At 41.1% G+C, this 21300-nt stretch overlaps 2 protein-coding genes across 4 annotated transcripts in view; both read left to right on the top strand.

The window, feature by feature from the left end:
- Positions 1-633: 633 nt before the first annotated feature.
- On the top strand, positions 634-8761 carry LOC109892550 (eukaryotic peptide chain release factor subunit 1-like). 2 transcript variants are annotated; one of them, XM_020485162.2, is made up of 11 exons: positions 634-1189; positions 1534-1642; positions 4141-4316; positions 4527-4666; positions 4944-5082; positions 5169-5359; positions 5488-5617; positions 5715-5897; positions 6005-6069; positions 6291-6438; positions 7228-8761. In XM_020485162.2, exons 2-11 carry the CDS (start codon positions 1557-1559, stop codon positions 7308-7310), a joined length of 1341 nt encoding a protein of 446 aa, XP_020340751.1. In that variant the 5' UTR covers positions 634-1189; positions 1534-1556; the 3' UTR covers positions 7311-8761. The 2 variants fall into 2 exon arrangements, with proteins under 2 accessions (XP_020340751.1, XP_020340752.1); XM_020485163.2 differs by having other exon boundaries at positions 1015-1198.
- A 4233-nt stretch (positions 8762-12994) lies between these two features.
- Positions 12995-21300, top strand: part of LOC109892548 (F-box/WD repeat-containing protein 11) — a 33907-nt gene continuing 25601 nt past the window's right edge. Inside the window, exon 1 of one of the 2 annotated variants that reach the window (XM_020485160.2) lies at positions 12995-13146. In XM_020485160.2, the coding sequence (XP_020340749.1) occupies positions 13108-13146 (39 nt within the window). In that variant the 5' untranslated portion in view covers positions 12995-13107. The remainder of the gene's footprint in view (positions 13147-21300) is intronic. The other variant, XM_020485161.2, reaches the window with a different exon arrangement.

The raw sequence follows: 21300 nt of genomic DNA, 5'->3' as shown, positions 1-21300 counted from the left end.
CAAATATTACATTATCCGTTTTATTCTATGAGATAATATCAGTCAGCAAATATGACCTTTAAGAATTGTAAATCTCAGTGGTAGCTGTTGAAAGGAGGATGGCTCATAAAAATGGCTGGAAAGGCGCAAATCGAATGGCATCAAACAAATAGAAACCATTTGTTTGATACCATTCCACTAATTCAACTCCCTTTCCAGCCATGACCACGAGCCTGTCCTCCCCAATTAAGGTGTCCCCAACCTACTGTGGTAAAGCCTTTAGTGTTTTATTTGATTACATAAATGCTTCAAAATTCACATAAGTGACATTAGCTGATGAAGATGATCTCATAGATCAAAACGTATCAGATCTTCATTCATTTCCACATAGGCCTTGGCCAACAAGCATTGGTGGATTTCATGTCTACAAAAAAACGCCATTACTATTGCTCTCTATAGGCCCTTCATGATCCCAATGCATTTAAAAACTACACCATGTCAAGTCCAGTAGAAATTGTGTTTGGGACAGTAAGAAAAACAGTTAACATTGGACCCTGTCATAGCCTATGAATAGAATCCAGAGTTTTATCTGACCAGGTCAAGAGAACGGGAAAAACTCCAGCCCCCTGAAAAGACGTGAATTTTGCCACATCATTTTTGAACCTGTGGTGCCAGCTCTGAGTCGGTTGCTTCAGCCTTACCTCACAAACGAGCCCATTGATTACTCTTCTTAACATTGGGTTTTAAACCTAAACCTTACCTCAACCACACTGCGAACCTTATGCCTAACCCTAAACTTAAATTAAGACCAAAAAGCACCTTATGCCTAAGCCTAAACTTAAATTAAGACCAAAAAGCACATTGTTGTTTTCATAAATCTTTAAGATTTAGCCAATTTGACTTTGTGGTTGTGGTAACTAGTGGAAACCATTGGTATTGGTACTTATTTTTTCTCTGCTCCACCCACCCACTGTTTAGCCCAATGAAAAATCTCTAAATCAACCGTAACTATGGCGTTTCCAGGAAGTGATCTCCAACCGGAATTATTCCAGCCGCCTCCCCAACATGACATGAGGGCCCATCGCACCATGCGTACTAGCAAGAACAAACCGGCTTGAGTGGAGCTACTACTCGACAACGTCAGGGCTGACGACAACTACTAAATAGCTGTCATTTGAGAGATAAAGTGCAGACAAAACGGCGCTTTGGGGCAAGTACAGTTGCGTGTTTTTGAGTGGTCATTTTGGGGATTTGGTGTTTGGTTCATATGCATATTATCGTTCTAATAACTTTGACATTATTCTGCAATACTTGAGCAGGTGGACTCTAGGGCCTGAGTAGGATTTAAAAGCCAGGAGATTTTCCAAACGCGACAGACACATCACCCGTTTGCTGACTAGATCAATTGGACTAATATCGTCCTTGCTGTTGTGGAAATAGTTCGATTTTTTTTTAAATGTTGCTATATTTGTCATGAGCCTTAGCACAAGTCGCCCGTGTTAACTAGTTATCGCAGTCCGTCTTTTAATGCTGCCACTACTACTACCCTTCCAGGTCCTGAATAGACAACGGAAGAAATGGCGGACGACCCCAACGCAGCGGATAGGAACGTGGAGATATGGAAGATAAAGAAGTTGATCAAAAGTCTGGAAGCTGCTCGGGGGTACGTGTGGACATGACAAGTGCATGGGGTTGTCAGTGACTTTCTTCGTCTCATTGAACCAGTAAACAAGGGGCTAACTTTGTAGCTAACTAGCTACTACCTATGTGGAAGCTAGTACAAGGCCCATACAAATTAACGTTATCTAGCTAGCAAATGACGTTAATAGTTTTAGTATTTATTTCAACGCGTAACTAGCTAGTTCGCTAACCAGCTAGATAACTTGGCATTGATCTACGTAACGTTATCTAGCTTGCTATTAGTTGTGTAACTAGAATGACTTCTTTACCTTCAGCTACCAAGCTGGCAATGCGTACTAGTGGTGTCTGACATTCACAGTTAGCTAGCTGATAATACAATCTGAATCTACACTTTGTTTTGATTTTAACAATCTCATAGCTGATGCCCAATGCTATCTAGCTAGTCTACATTTAAAAAATTAGTGACAGTGGACAATTTAGCTGCTTTAAAGTAAAATGTGATGTAATTTCAGGCAGGTTTTTGCTGACCAAGTCTTTACCAGTCAGTGTCACATAAATAGGCATTTTAATAGCTGGCAATAGACCTGTCACTCAGCCAGAGTAGCTGACAATGTAGTTTAATTTAGAGCAAAGGGTCAAGCAATTCCTAAGCATTACTTTTGACCTGGATCCAACTTGGGAACTTCGCTTAGCTAAATTCCACACCTGACTTGTGCATGAGCACTCTTTCGCCCTGGGTGGTTATCTATATAGTCCAGTGGGTCAAATTGTTTAATGAATTCAGTCAGTGTACAGAATACTGTGACCTTCACCCCCTTGACTAGGAACAGCAACAAGTTTGTATTGTCAACATTGTGGGCAAAACAAAAATGTGGAAATATGAAGACTGGGAAGGTCACGCTCCCATTAGGCCTGTAGTAATGTCCTCATCTGAACCTGCCATAAGAGCTTGCCTTAGTGGTCGGGTTTGATGCTATAGTTGAATAAAAAGGACATGCCTGGCTTGCTTGGGAAAACAGGATACATCTAGGGCAGGTTAAGCAAGTCGTGACCTGTGGTTTCTGTGTAGGTCAGTGGGTCAAGTTGTTTAATAATGCGTTCACCTAGTGCACAAACTACTGTGACCTTCACCCTCTTGACTAGGTACAACAACAAGTTTGTAATGTCAACATGGTGGTCAAAACCCCCAAAAATGTGGAAATACTACTTGGGCAAGGTCACACTCTCACTATAAAACCGTCTATCCTTTTACAATCAGGGCCAAGTCTTAATGCTATGTATGTTTTTGTAGGTATGTGTTAGTACTGTATTAAAGCACTAACAAGTAATTGTTAAAATATTGTTCATGCAAAAAAATCTCTGGTTGGTAATTAAGTCAGTCTGGATGCGCACACACGCGCAGGTCTGGATGCGCGCAGGTCTGGATGCGCGCAGGTCTGGATGCGCACGCGCGTGCATGTCTGGATGCGGGCATGTCTGTACATACGCATGGGAGATATGACGAGGAGGAAAATTGCTGCTGGGCTTAGTTACGTTCCCTGCAAGCTTGATCTGATTGATTGTTAATTATCGTGTGTTGAGTTCACCTTGTGTAGAACTTCCTGATTTTAAAAGCATTTGCAGAAACCTAAAATATTTAAACTGCTCACATTCTTGTGTTGAGAACATTTGTAATGCTGTTACCAACTCTGTTACATTTGTAAGCCTGTAAAATGTTTATTTTTTTATTTTTATGTAGATGCTAGCCATGGTGTGACCTTCACCTACTTTAGTAATTTCCTCATCTGAAAACCGGTCGTAAGAACTTGCTTTAGAGCAGTCTGGTTTGATGCTATACTTGTATGAAAAGGACATGCTTTGCTAAACAGGACTCCTTTACATGAAAGGCATGTTAAGCAAGACAACCTGTTGTTCCTTTTTGAAAATATATTTATGTACTTTTTGTGTACTTTTTCGTGAAATCTAATTGCTAGTTAGTCTTTTCCCATCGCTGCAGCTCAAGGACTGACTCGGGAGAGGCGACGGTAGAGGGCCATGCGTCCCCCGAAACACGACTCTGCCAAGCCGCACTGATTCTTGACACAGTGCTCACTTAACCCAGAAGCCAGCCACACCAATGTGTCCAAGGAAACACAGTACAACAGGCGACCGTGTCAGCGTGCATGCTAGAGCTCGATGGGACAAGGACATCCTGGCCAGCCAAACCCTCCCTTAACCCGGACAGCGCTGGGCCAATTGTGCGCCGCCTCATGGGTCTACTGGTCGCGGCTGGCTGTGACCCAGCTCGGGATCGAACTCGAATCTGTAGTGACTGCTCGAGCACTGCTAACCAGTGCGTTAGACCGCTGCGCTACTCGGGAGACCCATGTTCCCTGTTTTTACAGTTGTAAAAGTTTAAATAAATAGCTTGCAGACATCATTTAGCCTGAGTTACTTTGCAGCTTATTTTACAACTCGAAGGAAGTGTTAGAATATGCCTTGTTTTTAAAAGTGGGTTTAATGCAATTGATCTCCTCTCAGGAATGGCACGAGTATGATATCCCTGATCATCCCACCTAAGGACCAGATCTCCAGAGTGGCCAAGATGTTGGCTGATGAGTTTGGCACTGCATCCAACATTAAAAGCAGAGTAAACAGGCTCTCTGTGCTTGGAGCCATCACATCTGTACAGCAGAGACTCAAACTCTACCATAAAGGTATGTGAAGTCAGGTTGTAACTACTATCTCTCCTGTATGAAGTCATTTGGGGTGGTCCTGGCTGGGTTATGGCCATTTCTCCATTCATTCTAGTGGTCTAGAATACAAGCATTTCGCTACACCCGCAACAACATCTGCTCAACACGTGTATGTGACCAATACATTTTTATTTGATCTCTGAGCTTCAACTTATTTTTTTTACCCTGCAGTGCCTCCCAACGGCTTGGTTGTGTACTGTGGCACCATTGTGACTGATGAGGGCAAAGAGAAAAAAGTCAATATCGACTTTGAGCCTTTTAAACCAATCAACACTTCTCTGTATCTCTGTGACAACAAGTTCCACACAGAGGTAAGGTTGTTCAACACCCCTCTGTCCATTATTTTCTCACCTCACTATATTTCCCATTGGGCTATTTGACTGGGAAATATGGAGTTTTGGATTGCATTGCACTATCGAAACAACACTTCTAACGGTATCACGATTGTGTTGCTTGTTTTGGTGAAGAAACTTGGCTTTGTGTGTGTGTAGTGTGACGTTAGGTATAGCCAAAACAGTCAAAATATTGACCACCTTTCTAATTAGATTAAAAAAATTATATTACATGCATTTTCTGTCTCTCTCCCAGGCTCTTACAGCATTGCTCTCAGATGACAGCAAGTTTGGTTTCATTGTGATTGATGGAAGTGGCGCCCTCTTCGGAACCCTACAGGGCAACACCAGGGAGGTGCTGCATAAGTTCACAGTGGACCTACCCAAGAAGCACGGTAAAAGCCCTACATTCACATGCACTCATGAACACAATTACAGCCTGTCCCCACACAACCATGTATAACAAACAGCTCTCTTTCAGGCAGAGGAGGACAGTCTGCCTTGCGTTTTGCTCGTTTGAGGATGGAGAAGAGACATAACTACGTGCGGAAGGTGGCAGAGACTGCAGCCACGCTTTTTTTGTGCAACGACAAGGTCAACGTAGCAGGCATGGTCTTAGCTGGTTCAGCTGACTTCAAGACGGAGCTCAGCCAGTCAGACATGTTTGACCCGGTCAGTAACTCCAGACCCACCATTCCAGGTCTTTCTGGTGCCATTGTCAGCATTGCCATTGTAGCATTTATATGGCTGCTATGTGATCTGTTTGTTCACTGATGAATGTTTGACTCGTGTCCATTCAGAGGCTTCAAGCTAAGATCCTGAAGCTGGTTGACATATCATATGGTGGGGAGAATGGCTTCAACCAGGCCATTGAACTGTCCGCAGAAGTGCTTACCAATGTCAAATTCATCCAGGAGAAGAAACTAATAGGTACTTGTATTCAGTACATCTGATCTGTTGTTAATTTGCATGAATGTCTACTCCATCCTGTTGTCATATTGATAATATAGAGGACCTTTTCTCCCAGGACGATACTTTGATGAGATCAGCCAGGATACGGGGAAGTACTGCTTTGGGGTGGAAGACACACTGAAAGCCATGGAAATGGGTGCTGTTGAGATCCTGATTGTTTATGAGAACCTGGATACCATGAGATACATCCTACGTTGCCATGGAGCAGAGGGACTTGCTATGGCGGAGAAGGGTACCGGTATGTAAATGTGCTCGACACACTACAAAATGCATCCAGCTGAGGGATTCTTGTCTTAACATGTTTTTATTTCTTGCCGTTCTGTTCAACCTCTTCTACTGATTCAGATGAGAAGACGTTGTATTTGACACCAGAGCAGGAGAAAGACAAGTCTCACTTCACAGACAAAGAGGTCAGTGAGGAGTCATTATCTTTCCATAACCATCACAAGTGTATGAAGGAATTTCTGTTGTGGTCCCAGATTTTCTAGAGGACCTTAAAATGTGATGTAAGCAAAATTGAAGAGAAATTTTATCTACTTCCTGTGTTCGCATCCACCACTTTTACATGGAGAATTCTCATCACATCTCATTTTTCATGTTCAACTTTTTGGTTGTGGGTTTATTTCTACAGACTGGTCAGGACCATGAGCTGATCGAGAGCTTGCCATTACTTGAATGGTTCGCCAATAGCTATAAGAAGTTTGGAGCCTGTCTGGAGATTGTCACTGACAAGAGCCAAGAAGGATCCCAGTTTGTAAAAGGCTTTGGTGGAATTGGTGGTAAGGGTTTAAGTATACATTCATAACTAAATGCTTTTACTATTTTGGGTGGGTTTATTCTGGGTTCATGCAAATTAATAAAAATGTCAGTGTAGCTTGGCAGTGTAATGCACCTCTGCAGAGTAATTATACTGAACAAAAATATAAATGCAACAACTTCAAAGATTTTACTGAGTTACAGTTCATATAAGGAAATCAGTCAATTTAAATGAATACATTAGGCCCTAATCATGGATTTCACATGGGGCACTCTGTTTACAATGTTGACATCAGCAAATCACTCGCCCACACGATACCATACACTTGGACTGCGGTTGTGAGGCCGGTTGGACGTACTGCCAAATTCTCTAAAACTACGGAGGTGGCTTATAGTAAAGAAATGAACATTAAATTCTCTGGCAACCGTTCCGGTGGACATTCCTGCATTCCGCATGCCAATTGTACTCTCCCTCAACTTGAGACATCTGGCATTGTGTTGTGGAACAAAACTGCACATTTGGCTTTTTATTGTCCCTAGCACAAAGGTGCACCTGTGTAATGATCATGCTGTTTAATCAGCTTCTTGATATGCCACACCTGTCAGGTGGCTGGATTATCTTGGCAAAGAAGAAATTATCACTAACAGGGATGTAAACAAATTTGTGCAACATTAGACAGAAATGAGCTTTTTGTGCGTATGGATTTCTGGGATCTTAAATTTTAGCTCCATAAACAAGGGACCAACACTTAACATGTAATGTTATTTTTTTTATTGTAAGACTGACTATTTCTTTTATTTAATTTTTCCAGGGATCTTGCGGTACAGGGTGGATTTCCAGGCCATAGAGTACCAAGGAGAAGATGATGAGTTATTTGATTTGGATGACTACTAGGTAGTTGAGACTGACATGAGGGAGAAAAAAAAATATTCATCAATTGGAAGGCTTTCCCTGATTTGACCAAGACTGGTGGAGGGAAAGCAAGTCGTCAGGAGAGAGACCTAGACCTTCAAACAAAAGAGATAGACGTGATACCGTATATCAATGGATCCCTGACTTGAAGCAGTGACTCCATCTCCTGTTTGGAGGGAGCTTGTCTTGGTTTGTTTCTCTCCACTTAATGACGGATTCAAAGTGACTGACAGCAAGGCCATGCTCCTCCTGCCTGCTTGGCCTGCTTTAGGCCACAGTGATAGAAACCTGTTTTTCTCATCACTCCCTACTTTCTTCTTATCAATGCAATTTCCCTCTATCTTTTTTGTCTTTTTTTACTGGTACTTGCTGCTGTTGTGTTTTATGAGATTCTGATTATTTTGTTTTCCTTTTTTAAATAAAATGTATGTAGTGGGCAGGGAAAAAATAATTCAATTGGAACTGCTTGACTTCCATATCCTGCCTCCTATCTTTAATTCAGTTTCTGCTTTGTTTTGTCCCATTTTCCCCTCTGGTAATTTATCCACTGTTGCAGGTGCTGTACTCTGAGCCTATACTGTTCTCTTGTACCTGTTTTCATTTCGAGGACCTGTGTCCTTTATTACTCATACAGACTTCCCAGAGCTGAGATTTAGAATTGTACAGCTACATTGTCTGTTTTTATATTGCCTTGTACACTACACACCCTCACCAATCTGTCTCATTCAGTATAATGAACCATGCCCTCAGTGCTGTGCACCATGCATACTTTCATGTTCCCCAGAGGCATCTCTGTCCAATGTTAACTGTGATTGATTGTCTGAATTGCACAGTGACAGGAAACTGACCAATCTGAGAGCTAGTGTGGTTGTTGTTAGGCAGTTGTGTGTGGCTTGACTTCCAGGCATATTACTGGTATGAGTAATCCTCTAGTTCTATCGACATCAATTGAAACTTGAATGTGAATACTGCCAATACAAAAGTTGAGTGCAGCCCCTCTTCCCCCCCCCCCCCCCCCCCCCCCTACTGTTACATACTGTTGGATTGAAAGACTCCTGCCAAGCTCTGTTTCTCCCTACCAACAAGTCACAGAACATTTTGGTCAGAGGCACTGGATGTTTATTTGGGGGTATTTGTGGCTTGCATGGTCTAAAAAAAGAAATTGTCAGCCTGAATGTGAGCTATATATATATATAAAAAAAAAAAAGAAGCTTTAAGGGCCTTGACTATTGTCTGAATCTGGCACGTAAGAATGGTGTGTTGTGATGGTTCTCCATAGTTCATTTTGGGGCACAGTGAGCAGTTTTATCTAGTTATGAATGTGATGAGTCTACTTTGCAACATCAAGCCCATATTATGACATTTTCTAGATTTCATCTATTCATCTGTCACCATTTTGTATGAGACGTATTAAATGTCCTCATTGTTTGCAAGTCTGGTGTCAAGACTTTTGGTTGTCCCAGTGGATGTCCTATATTTACAGAAAATTAAGATTGTGGGAGCTATTTCTGCATATTACCTTTATTTTAGACAAGTCAGTTGAGAACAAATTATTACTAACAATGACTGCTTACCCTGGCCAAACCCTAACCCAGATGACACTGGGCCAATTGTCCACAGCCTTATGCGACTCCCAATCATGGCCAGTTGTGATACAACCTGGAATTGAACCAGGGTCTTTTTTTCCCTTTTTTTCACCTTTATTTAACCAGGTCGGCCAGTTGAAAACAATTCTCATTTACAACTGTGACTTGGCCAAGATAAAGCAAAGCAGTGCGACACAACACAGTTACACATGGAATAAACAAACATACAGTCAATAACACAATAGAACATCTCAAATTTATTTATATAGCCCTTTGTACATCAGCTGATATCTCAAAGTGCTGTACAGAAACCCAGCCTAAAACCCCAAACAGCAAGCAATGCAGGTGTAGAAGCACGGTGGCTAGGAAAAACTCCCTAGAAAGGCCAAAACCTAAACGTAACATTGAAAATTCAGGTTGCAAACCAGGAGAAGAAACTCACCGAAATGGAAACAAAGGTAAACGGGGAGGACCGGTATGGTCGGAGATGGAATCTCAGAATGATGGAATAGCAGAAAACTCTGACAAGAATATCAAAGCAAGAGTGAAGGACATTTGCTGGGCAATAGTCCTGGAGGAGGGGGTGAAACGTTGTTGCAGGTTCTCTGGATGTAGTGCACCGCCTGGATAGGCTGAGAGATGGGGAAAACAACCAGCCACCACGATCAGAAAAACTCCCTAGAAGGGCCAAAACCTAGGAAGAAACCTAGAGAGGAACCAGGCTATGTGGGGTGGCCAGTCCTCTTCTGGCTGTGCCGGGTGGAGATTATAACAGAACATGGCCAAGATGTTCAAATGTTCATAAATTACCAGCATGGTCCAATAATAATAAGGCAGAACAGTTGAAACTGGAGCAGCAGTACGGCCAGGTGGACTGGGAACAGCAAGGAGTCATCATGTCAGGTAGTCCTGAGGCATAGTCCTAGGGCTCAGGTCCTCCGAGAGAGAGAAAGAGAGAATTAGAGAGAGCACACTTAAATTCACACAGGACACCGAATAGGAGTACTCCAGATATAACAAACTGACCCTAGCCCCCCGACACATAAACTACTGAAGCATAAATACTGGAGGCTGAGACAGGAGGGGTCAGGAGACACTGGCCCCATCTGAGGACACCCCCGGACAGGGCCAAACAGGAAGGATATAACCCCACCCACTTTGCCAAAGCACAGCCCCCACACCACTAGAGGGATATCTTCAACCACCAACTTACCATCCTGAGACAAGGCTGAGTATAGCCCACAAAGATCTCTGCCACAGCACAACCCAAGGGGGGGGGGGGGTGCCAACCCAGACAAGATGATCACATCAGTGACTCGACCCACTCAGGTGACGCACCCCTCCCAGGGACGGTATGAGAGAGCCCCAGTAAGCCAGTGACTCAGCCCCTGTAATAGGGTTAGAGGCAGAGAATCCCAGTGGAAAGAGGAACCGGCCAGGCAGAGACAGCAAGGGCGTTTCGTTGCTCCAGAGCCTTTCCGTTCACCTTCCCACTCCTGGGCCAGGATGACCCACTGAAGAGATGAGTCTTCAGTAAAGACTTAAAGGTTGAGACTGAGTTTGCGTCTCTGACATGGGTAGGCAGACCGTTCCATAAAAGTTGAGCTCTATAGGAGAAAGCCCTGCCTCCAGCTGTTTGCTTAGAAATTCTATATATAAACATAAACATCTATATACAGTGTGTGCAAATGAGGTAAGGCAATAAATAGGCCATAGTGGAGAAATAATTACAATTGAGCAATTAAACACTGGTGTGATAGATGTGCAGAAGATGAATGTGCAAGTAGAGATAATGGGGTGCAAAGGAGCAAAAAAAATAACTAGTTAGTTGGATGGGCTATTTACAGATGGGTTATGTACAGGTGCAGTGATCTATGAGCTGCTCTGACAGCTGGTGCTAAAAGTTAGTGATGGAGATATGAGAGTCCAGCTTCAGTGATTTTTGCAATTCGTTCCAGTCATTGGCAGCAGAGAATTGGAAGGAAAGGTGGCCAAAGGAGGATTTGGCTTTGGGGGTGACCAGTGATACCTGCTAGAGCGCGTGCTACGGGTGGGTGCTGCTATGGTGACCAGTGAGCTGAGATAAGGTGGGGCTTTACCTAGCAAAGACTTAGATGACCTGGAGCCAGTGGGTTTGGCGATGAATATGAAGCGAGGGCCATCCAACAAGAGCGTACGGTCGCAGTGGTGGGTAGTATATGGGGCGTTTTTGACAAAACGGGTGGCACTGTGATAGACTGCATCCAATTTGTTGAGTAGCATGTTGGATGTTATTTTGTAAATTACATCGCCGAAGTCAAGGATCAGTAGTATAGTCAGTTTTACGAGGGTATGTTTGGCAGCATGAGTGAAGGATGTTTTGTTGCGAAATAGGAAGCCGATTCCAGATTTAATTTGGGATTGGAGATGCTTAATGTGAGTCTGGAAGGAGAGTTTACAATCTAACCAGACACCTAGGTATTTGTAGTTGTCCACATTCTAAGTCAGAACCGTCCAGAGTAGTGATGCTGGTCGGGCGGGCAGCGATCGGTTAAAGAGCATGTTTTACTAGCATTTAATAGCAGTTGAAGGCCACGGAAAGAGTGTTGTATGGCATTGAAGCTCGTTTGGAGGTTAGTTAACACAGTGTCCAAAGAAGGCCCAGAAGTATACAGAATGGTGTAGTCTGCGTAGAGATAGATCAGAGAATCACCAGCAGCAAGAGCAACATTATTGATGTATACAGAGAAAAGAGTCGGCTTGAGAATTGAACCCTGTGGCACCCCCATAGAGACTTCCAGAGGTCCGGACAACAGGCCCTCCGATTTGACACACTGAACTCTATTTGAGAAGTAGTTGGTGAAGCAGGCGAGGCAGTCATTTGAGAAACCAAGGCTGTTGAGTCTGTCGATAAGAATGTGGTGATTGACAGAGTCAAAAGCCTTGGCCAGGTCGATGAATACAGCTGTACAGTATTGTCTCTAAACGATGGCGGTTATGATATCGTTTAGGACATTGAGCATGGCTGAGGTGCACCCATGACCAGCTCGGAAGCCAGATTGCATAGCGGAGAAGGTACGGTGGGATTCGAAATGGTCTGTGATCTGTTTGTTAACTTGGCTTTCGAAGTCCTTAGAAAGGCAGGGTAGGATGGATATAGGTCTGTAACAGTTTGGGTCTAGATTGTCTCCCCCTTTGAAGAGGGGGATGACTGCGGCAGTTTTCCAATCTTTGGGGATCTCAGATGATATGAGAGGTTGAACAGGCTAGTAAAATCCTCTCTAGGTTTCTTCCTAGGTTTTGGCGTTTCTAGGGAGTTTTTCCTAGCCACCGTGCTTCTACACCTGCATTGCTTGCTGTTTGGGGTTTTAGGCTGGGTTTCTGTACAGCACTTTGAGATATCAGCTGATGTACGAAGGGCTATATAAATAAATTTGATTTGATTTGATTTAGTAATAGGGGTTGCAACAATTGTGGCGGATAATTTTAGAAAGAGAGGGTCCAGATTGTCTAGCCTGGCTGATTTGTAGGGGTTCAGATTTTGCAGCTCTTTCAGAACATTGGCCATCTGGAGTAGTGACACCTCTAGCCCTTTCTTGTGTTTTCTTCAGGGGTGTGCTGTTTGATTCAGGGCTTATTCAGTACACACCAAGTAAATATTGTCTTTTGCATTGTTTTCAATAGGAATTGTTCAGTGTATTGGTACATCACTGATCTGTGAATAATACACTATTCTCTTCACTGCTAAAAGGGAAATGTGTTATATTAATCAATGTCCAACCCTTGCCAACATAATAATTGCTAAGTAGAATGCATCATTATACTACCATAGCTATAAAGAGTTTTTAAACTATAAATCATATCCCCAATCCCAGGCACAGTATAGATTCGCTACTCTTTACATCATGAAGGATTGTTGTAAACTAGTCTTTTCGAAGTGGAAGTCATTTATATATCACACAATCTGCGCAGCACTATGCTCAGGTAGACCCTCTAACAAGCACACAACATCTATGTCTTAGCAGCAGAAAAGAGCCAACCACGAAATAGCACATGACAACAACACCTTCATTATAATGTTTGACCAACCAAGTGCATCTATGCTTGAGTGAACCCCTCCCCAATCCTGTCTTCTGTGACGTCATATCAGCTGCAGGCCGACGCAGGGCTGGGTTTCCATTTTTCGCAGCGAGTGAGTTTCGGGGAACAAGAATATGGAGCCGGAGATGGAGGACAAAACGTTGGAGCAGATGGTGAGTTTTGAAACGGATTACTCGCTGCCTGATATTGATGTGAACGTGTGTCGGAGGACGTAATATGGTAGTATCTCCCGAGAGCGGTTTCGATCGAAAGGATTTGGAACTGACCGGAGGGTCGAGATGACAGACAAAATAGATGCTAACTAGCGTTAGCTAGTAGTTACCTAGGCTAGCGAGCAGAGGTAGGGCCCAATGTCCGTGATCTAACATTAACCAGTGGCTTATGATTCATTATTCTAGTTAACAGCATAATGTTTTGGGGAATGATTGGGAAACGAGTGATTATCATCAGAAAGGTAATTTAAAGGTCGACATGACGAAGATTGATTCGGCAAGTAATAGTAGAGGGCCGTGAAGTGGCCCCGTCAGATGCTAGCTAGTTACAGTTAACCAGTTTAACTCGTTATGTAGGAAAGTAAACTAGGCGATTGGATCTCAGTGAGTCTCCGCTGCGCCGTTTGTCTGGCTCAAAGTTAACGTTAACCATTGCACAAGTTAACCACTGCACAAGTTATCAGATCAAACCTAAAGTTAGGCTTCAGATTAATGTACCGGTTATTGAGCACATAACTAACGATTTGTCTTAGGTAAGGTAAAATAGCTACCCAGATAGAAATGTATTCCTTGCTAGCGTTAGCTAAAACAGACACTCCCCACCCGAGCACTGGAGTTCAGTATCTGGCATTGTGAATAAGTGGCATTTTAATAAAGCTGCGCAGAAGGAAGTAACGTTGGTTAACTACCAGTAAAGCGAATGTCAGTTAACTAAGTCACTACTACGTTATGTTGAAGCAGACGGACGGCGTTAAAGCTACATTTTATAAGTAGGTAGGTAGCAAGTCCGTATGACAATTTCATCAGGCAAAAATTAGCAAGGCTAACTGGATTCGTTATTCAGAATGATACAAAGGGTTGTTTGGATCGTGGATGTTGCTTGTGGGACAACTTCCGTCGCCATACCAGCCGACGACGTGGTATGTCCACTGTCCTGCAACCCAGGCAGGAAATTCATAACCTTCATCTTCCTCGGGGAAAAAGCGTCTACACTATCTTTTTCCATACTACTATTTGGTTTGCAACAGTTGGGTTTGTCTCAACCTACCTGTTTTACATTGTTGTACAGGTCGTAGAGGTATCATTTTTACAAACGTGTTCTCTCCCACTGCAGTAGGCAAGCTAGCCCAAGAATGAAGGTGAAACTAATAATTCGAAGGGCCTGGACACCAGTATCTAGATACTATTTAGTATCACTGCAACAAAACGGAAGTGTATTTAACTTCTTTAGGAAACAGCCCTATGTTGTAATCCAGGCTGCAGTCCATACACTTAAGACACCCTATTTCCCCCTATTATATGGTCTCCTTCTCCACTCCACAGAAATTACATTTATAGCCAATATTCAGCTTGAATCTTTCCAAAACATGTTTCACAGGATAAATTATATGTATCATTTTAAATGAAACTTCCTTTACCCTGTTACTGATACATATTTGTTATACAATTAGGGAAAGCATGGAAAATTGCTATCACCATAGATATTTAACCAAAATAACCTTGCTGAGGGAATTGTAGTATCACAACGAAACAATATTCCTAATCTGTTTATTACTACATTTATCTTCGATGTTAATATTACCAATTCATTTATTTTTATGTAAATCTATGTTACATCAACCACAGAGGAATAAAAAAATATATATACAACCCCCCCCCTTGGAATCACATCACAAAAAATTGCATATTCTTTTGGGGTTTTGGGAATTTTTAACTTATCAAGAAATTCCCCATATGAGAGTGGATTTCCATCCTCATTCAGTAACTGACCAACCAAAATAATTTTATTCTCAATGCAGTTATGAAAAAAATACTTACTTTTAAATCGTATCTCTCTGTTGTTTCATAGAAAGTATCTGTGAGGGGAAAATTGTGTTTATGCTAACATCCAAGCTAAAATTGCCTGCTTATGGAATTTGGCCAATTTTAATGGGATTTTATCAACATCAAAATGACATTGAAACAATATTTTTATACTACCAACAGAGTCAAATAAATACTTAGGGAAGACATTCCAAATACTGTTCTGGTTCTTAATATACTTCAGAATCCAGTTTATTTTAAAAGTATTATTTAAAGTATTGAAATCTAAAACCTCAAGACCTTGTTCTTTGGTATTAGTGAGAATATCTTTCTATAGATAGTGTGGCTTGTTCCTCCAAATAAAATTATAAAGAATCTTATCTAAGTCCTTTATAATTTTAGGGGATAATTCAAGCGATAACGAGACATAACCAGATCTGGATAACCCTTCAGCGTTGGACAATAAAACCCGACCGTATAATGAAATATCTCTCAGCAACCAGAGGTTCAATTTCTTTAGTTTTTTCAATGGGGTTAAAGTTTAATTCACTCCTTTGTTCTTCATCCTTGCATGTAACAATTCTAAGATAAGTAACCTTATCTTTAAATGAGGTACCATATACTTCTGGAAAAAAACTATCCTTGAGTGGAAATAAGACTGACTTATTGATATAAACAGGAAACTGCTTCAGAAACCTCATTCCTGTCTCTCAAAAAATATGGTGGTATCATCAGCCAGTTTATATAGTTTAAATTCATTGCCAAGTGCTGAAACACCTTAAATTCCCTTTCTTGATATGAAGAGCCATAATTTGAGTAACCAATACAAATAGACTAATTAGGCAGCCCTGCCTAATGCCACACCCAATATTAAATATTTTGGATATCCCTTGAGCTAATTTTACAGAGCTAGTACAACCATGATATAAAGTTTGGACTACTTAAAAAAAAAAATTGTCACCGAACCCCAAAAAACGTATTGCTTTGAACATAAACTCATGTTCTACAGTGTAAAAAGCTTTATAAAAATCAACAAACATAAGAAAACGATCATCAAGGATGAGGTCATTATAGTCAATCATATCTAAGATCTACCTGATGTTATTACTAATGTGTCGACCATGCATAAAACCTGATTGTTCTTCATCAATTATGATGCAAGCCTTGTTTCAACCTCTTAGCAACTACAAGGGCAAATCATTTCCCATTATTTAAACTGGCTAATGGGTCTCCAGTTGTCGATATAAAGACTATCCTTATTAGGTTTGGGAATCAAAGTAATTACACCTTGTTTTAAGGAAGCCAGTAACTCCCCTTTTTCTATTGATTCTTGGAACATAAGCAAGAATGAAAGGGATCAATTTTATCATTGAATGCTTTATAAAACTTGCTTATTAAATCATTTCCAGGGGACCTATTGTCATTAGGCGGCAGGGTAGCCTAGTGGTTAGAGCGTTGGACTGGTAACAGGAAGGTTGCAAGGTACAAATCTGTCGTTCTGCCCCTGAACAGGCAGTTAACCCGCTGTTCCTAGGCCGTCATTGAAAATAAGAATTTGTTCTTAACTGACTTGCCTAGTTAAATGAAGGTAAAACAAACAATTAAGGCTTTTAATACAGTCTCAACTCAATTTCAGATAACTTGTCACAAAAATCCTTGAAATCTTTAGCATATCTTAGCATATCTGTATTGGAAGTTGACTGGGCTGATGTATCCAGATTCTGATAAAACTGGGCAACATGCTGAGAGATTTATTTTAGATTTTCATTGGGAGTATTATTGATCATTAATTTACATATGGAAGTGTTTTTGCCTGCCCTTTATTCTAAATTAATTAAATATTTTGTAATTTTCTCTCCCTCTTCCATCCAATTCTGTCTGTTTTACAAACGCTCCCCGGGCCTTTTCCTCGTAGATACAGTCTAACTGCATTTGCAATGATGATAGCTCCAGTAATTCCTGATGAGTTCAGTTTTTTTTGTATAATCCATTATTTCCTTTGTCATATTCTCTCTTGGCACAATCAATTTCTTTCCCCATTAAAATAGCCAAAAACCTTATCAAATTTCATTAGCCCACAGTAACTTCTAAACCTATTCATAACACAGGCACAATTCCAGTATTTATCAGGAATTCCTGCTACATCCCTCTTAAATACTTAATTCTCTAACTTATTCTTATTAATTTTCCAGTAAACTTTACTAACTTTTTTTGTTTACAAACCATGCATATTTATCTTTATTGAGATCCCTTTGTGGTCTGTTAAAATCGATGGTTCAATTGAGTCTGCATCAACTTTGTCAGCCATATCTTCAGATATCAGCCAGAAATCAATACGGAATTGTATAGATACATCTTTGGTACTCCATGTAAACATCATCTTATCTGGGTTCTTATATCTAGAACACCTAACCGTAGACATATATTCCTTATCTCACAAACAGAATTGCTATCCTTAGGAGGCCATCTATCTAAATAATCATGTAATACTGTATTAAAGTCTCCACCCCTTTTACTTTGGCCAATGAAAATTTAGACATAATTGTACTTATTTTCCTCTCAATGTCTCTAAATAAAACAGTTACTTGACTTGTTATTGGTAGCATAAATATTTACAACAATGAATTGAATGTGGTTGACATCTACCAATAATATAATCCATCTCCTTGTATTATCTGCTTCATGACTCAATATATGACCCTTAAAGTTGCCTTTTAAAATAGCAACACCTGCAGACGGTTTAGTACCAAATATCATTCCCCCATTGACACTTCCAAAACACAGTATCTGTGGAACAGACACGAGTTTCTTGAATGAAATAAGTCAGCACTTTTACCCTTACAATACAAAAATAAAGATTTCCTTTTCAAAATATTACGGATTCCCCTGGCATTAATAGAAAAAACAAATTAACATTTACTATTACAGTGACAATATGAAGAATATTAAACTTGTGTAGGTTCACATGAAGTGGGTTCTCACAAAAAAAAGTTCTTACTAGTTGCATATATATACACACATACAGTTGAAGTTGGAAGTTTACATACACCTTAGCCACATATAGTTGAAGTTGGAAGTTTACATACACCTTAGCCACATATAGTTGAAGTTGGAAGTTTACATACACCTTAGCCAAATACATTTAAACTCAGGTTTTCACAATTCCTGACATTTAATCCTAGTAAAAATGTCCTGTCTTAGGTCAGTTAGGATCACCACTTTATTTTAAGAATGTGAAATGTCAGAATAATAGTAGAGAGAATGATTTATTTTAGCTTATATTTCATTCATCAAATTCCCAGTGGGTCAGAAGTGTGCGTACACTCAATTAGTATTTGATATAATTGCCTTTTAAATTGTTTAACTTGGGTCAAATATTTCAGAAGGCCTTCCACAAGCTTCCCACAATATGTTGGGTGAATTTTGGCCCATTCCTCCTGACAGAGCTGGTGCAACTGAGTCAGGTTTGTAGGCCGCCTTGCTCGCACTCGCTTTTTCAATTCTGCCCACAAATTTTAAATGGGATTGAGGTCAGGGCTTTGTGATGGCCACTCCAATACCTTGACTGTGTTGTCCTTAAGCCATTTTGCCACGACTTTGGAAGTATGCTTGGGTTCATTGTCCATTTGCAAGGCCCATTTGTTACCAAGCTTTAACTTCCTGACTGATGTTTTGAGATCTTGCTTTAATATATCCACATAATTTTCCAACCTCACGATGCCATCTATTCTGTGAAGTGCACCAGTCCGTCCTGCAGCAAAGCACCCCCACAACATGATGCCGCCACCCCATTGCTTCACGGTTGGGATGATGTTCTTTGGCTTGCAAGCCTCCCCTTTTTCCTCCAAAAATAACGATGGTCATAATGGCCAAACAGTTATATTTTTGTTTCATCAGACCAGAGGACATTTCTCCAAAAAGTACAATCTTTGTCTCCATGTGCAGTTGCAAACCGTAGTCTGTCTTTTTTATTGCGGTTTTGGAGCAGTGGCTTCTTCCTTGCTGAGCTGCCTCTCAGGTTACGTTGATATAGGACTTGTTTTACTGTGGATATAGATGCTTTTGTACCTGTTTCCTCCAGCATCTTCACAAGGTCCTCTGCTGCTGTTCTGAAATTGATTTGCACTTTTCACACAAAAGTACGTTCATCTTTTGGAGACAGAACGCGTCTCCTTCCTGAACGGTACTGAACGATATGACAGCTGCGTTGTCTCATGGTGTTTATACTTGCGTACTATTGTTTGTACAGATGAACCTTGAGGTGTTTGGAAATTGCTCCCACGGATGAACCTGATTTGTGGAGGTCTACAATTTTTTTTGAGCTGATATCTTTTGATTTTCCCATGATGTTAAGCAAAGAAGTACTGAGTTTGAAGGTAGGCCTTGAAATACATCCACATGTACACCTCCAATTGACTCAAATGATGTCAATTAGCCTACCAGAATCTTCTAAAGTCATGACATCATTTTCTGGAATTTTCCAAGCTGTTTAAAGGCACAGTCACCTTGGTGAATGTCAACTTCTGACCCACTGGATTTGTGATACAGTGAATTATATGTGAAATCTGTCTGTAAACAATTGTTGGAAAAATTACTTTTGTGATGCACAAAGTAGATCTCCTAACAGACTTGCCAAAACTACAGTTTGTTCACAAGTAATTTGTGGAGTGGTTGAAAAACGAGTTATAATGACTCCAACCTGAGTGTATGTAAACTTCCGATTTCAACTGTATATATACATATTTCCATACAATTGCAAATAACATTGTGCCATTGATTGGTAAAATGAATAGCCATCAAGCTAACATTAAGTGTCAGTGAATTTCCCTGCCATTTGAAAACACTTGGCTCACACGAACAATGCTCTTCCTCAAGAAATATCAAGTTTTATCAGATGCAAATAATACTCAGTCCTGCACAACTCACTTGATAAATCCAGCAGTCAACAAGCTAGGCGTCAGTGTTAATTTCCCTTCCATTAACCAAATCCTTGGCTCCCCCAAAGTAAGAACTTTCCCCTCCTTCCTTGTTCTCTCAATCATCGGCCACAGACGATTCCGAGCTTCTTTGTCAAATGCTGTCAGATCCTCCTTGAACCTCAACTTGTTGTTCTTTAAATAGTCATTTCTCTTTGCACTTTTCCATGTCGGATCCCTCGCTGTCCTGGAGGTGAATCTCATGATCACTGATCGTGGTGGCTGGTTGTTTTCCCCATTTCTCAGCCTATCCAGGCGGTGCACTACATCCAGAGAACCTGCAACAATGTTTCGCCCCCTCCTCCAGGACTATTGCCCAGCAAATGTCCTTCACTCTTGCTTTGATATTCTTGTCAGAGTTTTCTGCTATTCCATCATTCTGAGATTCCATCTCCGACCATACCGGTCCTCCCCGTTTACCTTTGTTTCCATTTCGGTGAGTTTCTTCTCCTGGTTTGCAACCTGAATTTTCAATGTTACGTTTAGGTTTTGGCCTTTCTAGGGAGTTTTTCCTAGCCACCGTGCTTCTACACCTGCATTGCTTGCTGTTTGGGGTTTTAGGCTGGGTTTCTGTACAGCACTTTGAGATATCAGCTGATGTACGAAGGGCTATATAAATAAATTTGATTTGATCTTGAGCCCCCTCAAGGAATGATTTTTAAATGGACCGCCCTTGCCCAGAAATTCATCACTCATTCACCCCGCGATAATTGTGTTTTCAACCACTGGTAGCTTGTGGGTGCTTCCTATGTGGTGCAGTCAATTATGATTGCATGTCTACTTATTTACTATGTAATTATTAATATACTCCTAGATGACTAACGTTCGTCTGCCTAGCTGGAACCTCTGAAGAAAAATGTTTTATTTCTACAATTTCCGAAAGCTAACCAAACAAACATTACTTTTACGAGATGTATTTGTGGATTAGTAGCACAATTTCTAACCTTTTTTACATTAGCTTTTACTTACACTTGAATGTCGACTTCTCCATTGATGTTTTTTTTCTTTTTTCGGAAACATTGTTGTGACTTGAATTATGGGCAGTTTTGGGCCCCGGAGTGAACATTAATTGTACACTCCCAAACTCTACTAAAAATGAGGGCTAAGGGGCTTATGTTGCAAACCGCCCTTGATTGGCTAATCATTTGGATCGCCCTACAAGATGGTAATGGGGATTCCCCCAAGGGCATAAGGCAAGGGTAAGTGGACGAGGTTGGGTCTTTTATGAGTTTGAACCACTGCCCCAGAGTCATGTGGTTTTTTTTCTCTCCGAACTATAGCACAAGATATATGGCAAAGCAGGAGTTTGGTTGCT

This window comes from Oncorhynchus kisutch, linkage group LG6 (genome assembly GCF_002021735.2).
Source record: "Oncorhynchus kisutch isolate 150728-3 linkage group LG6, Okis_V2, whole genome shotgun sequence".
NCBI classification, from domain to species: Eukaryota; Metazoa; Chordata; class Actinopteri; order Salmoniformes; family Salmonidae; genus Oncorhynchus; species Oncorhynchus kisutch.
Note: the sequence above shows the minus strand (reverse complement) of the source record. Positions and strands in the feature narration are given on the sequence as shown.

Excerpts from the sequence above, each read along its gene's own strand:
- LOC109892550 (XM_020485162.2), top strand. The coding sequence starts at position 1,557 with ATGGCGGACGACCCCAACGCAGCGGATAGGAACGTGGAGATATGGAAG. Across the intron at positions 4,667-4,943 it reads ACAACAAGTTCCACACAGAG|GCTCTTACAGCATTGCTCTC; the intron begins GTAAGGTTGTTC and ends TCTCTCTCCCAG. Across the intron at positions 5,083-5,168 it reads GGACCTACCCAAGAAGCACG|GCAGAGGAGGACAGTCTGCC; the intron begins GTAAAAGCCCTA and ends GCTCTCTTTCAG.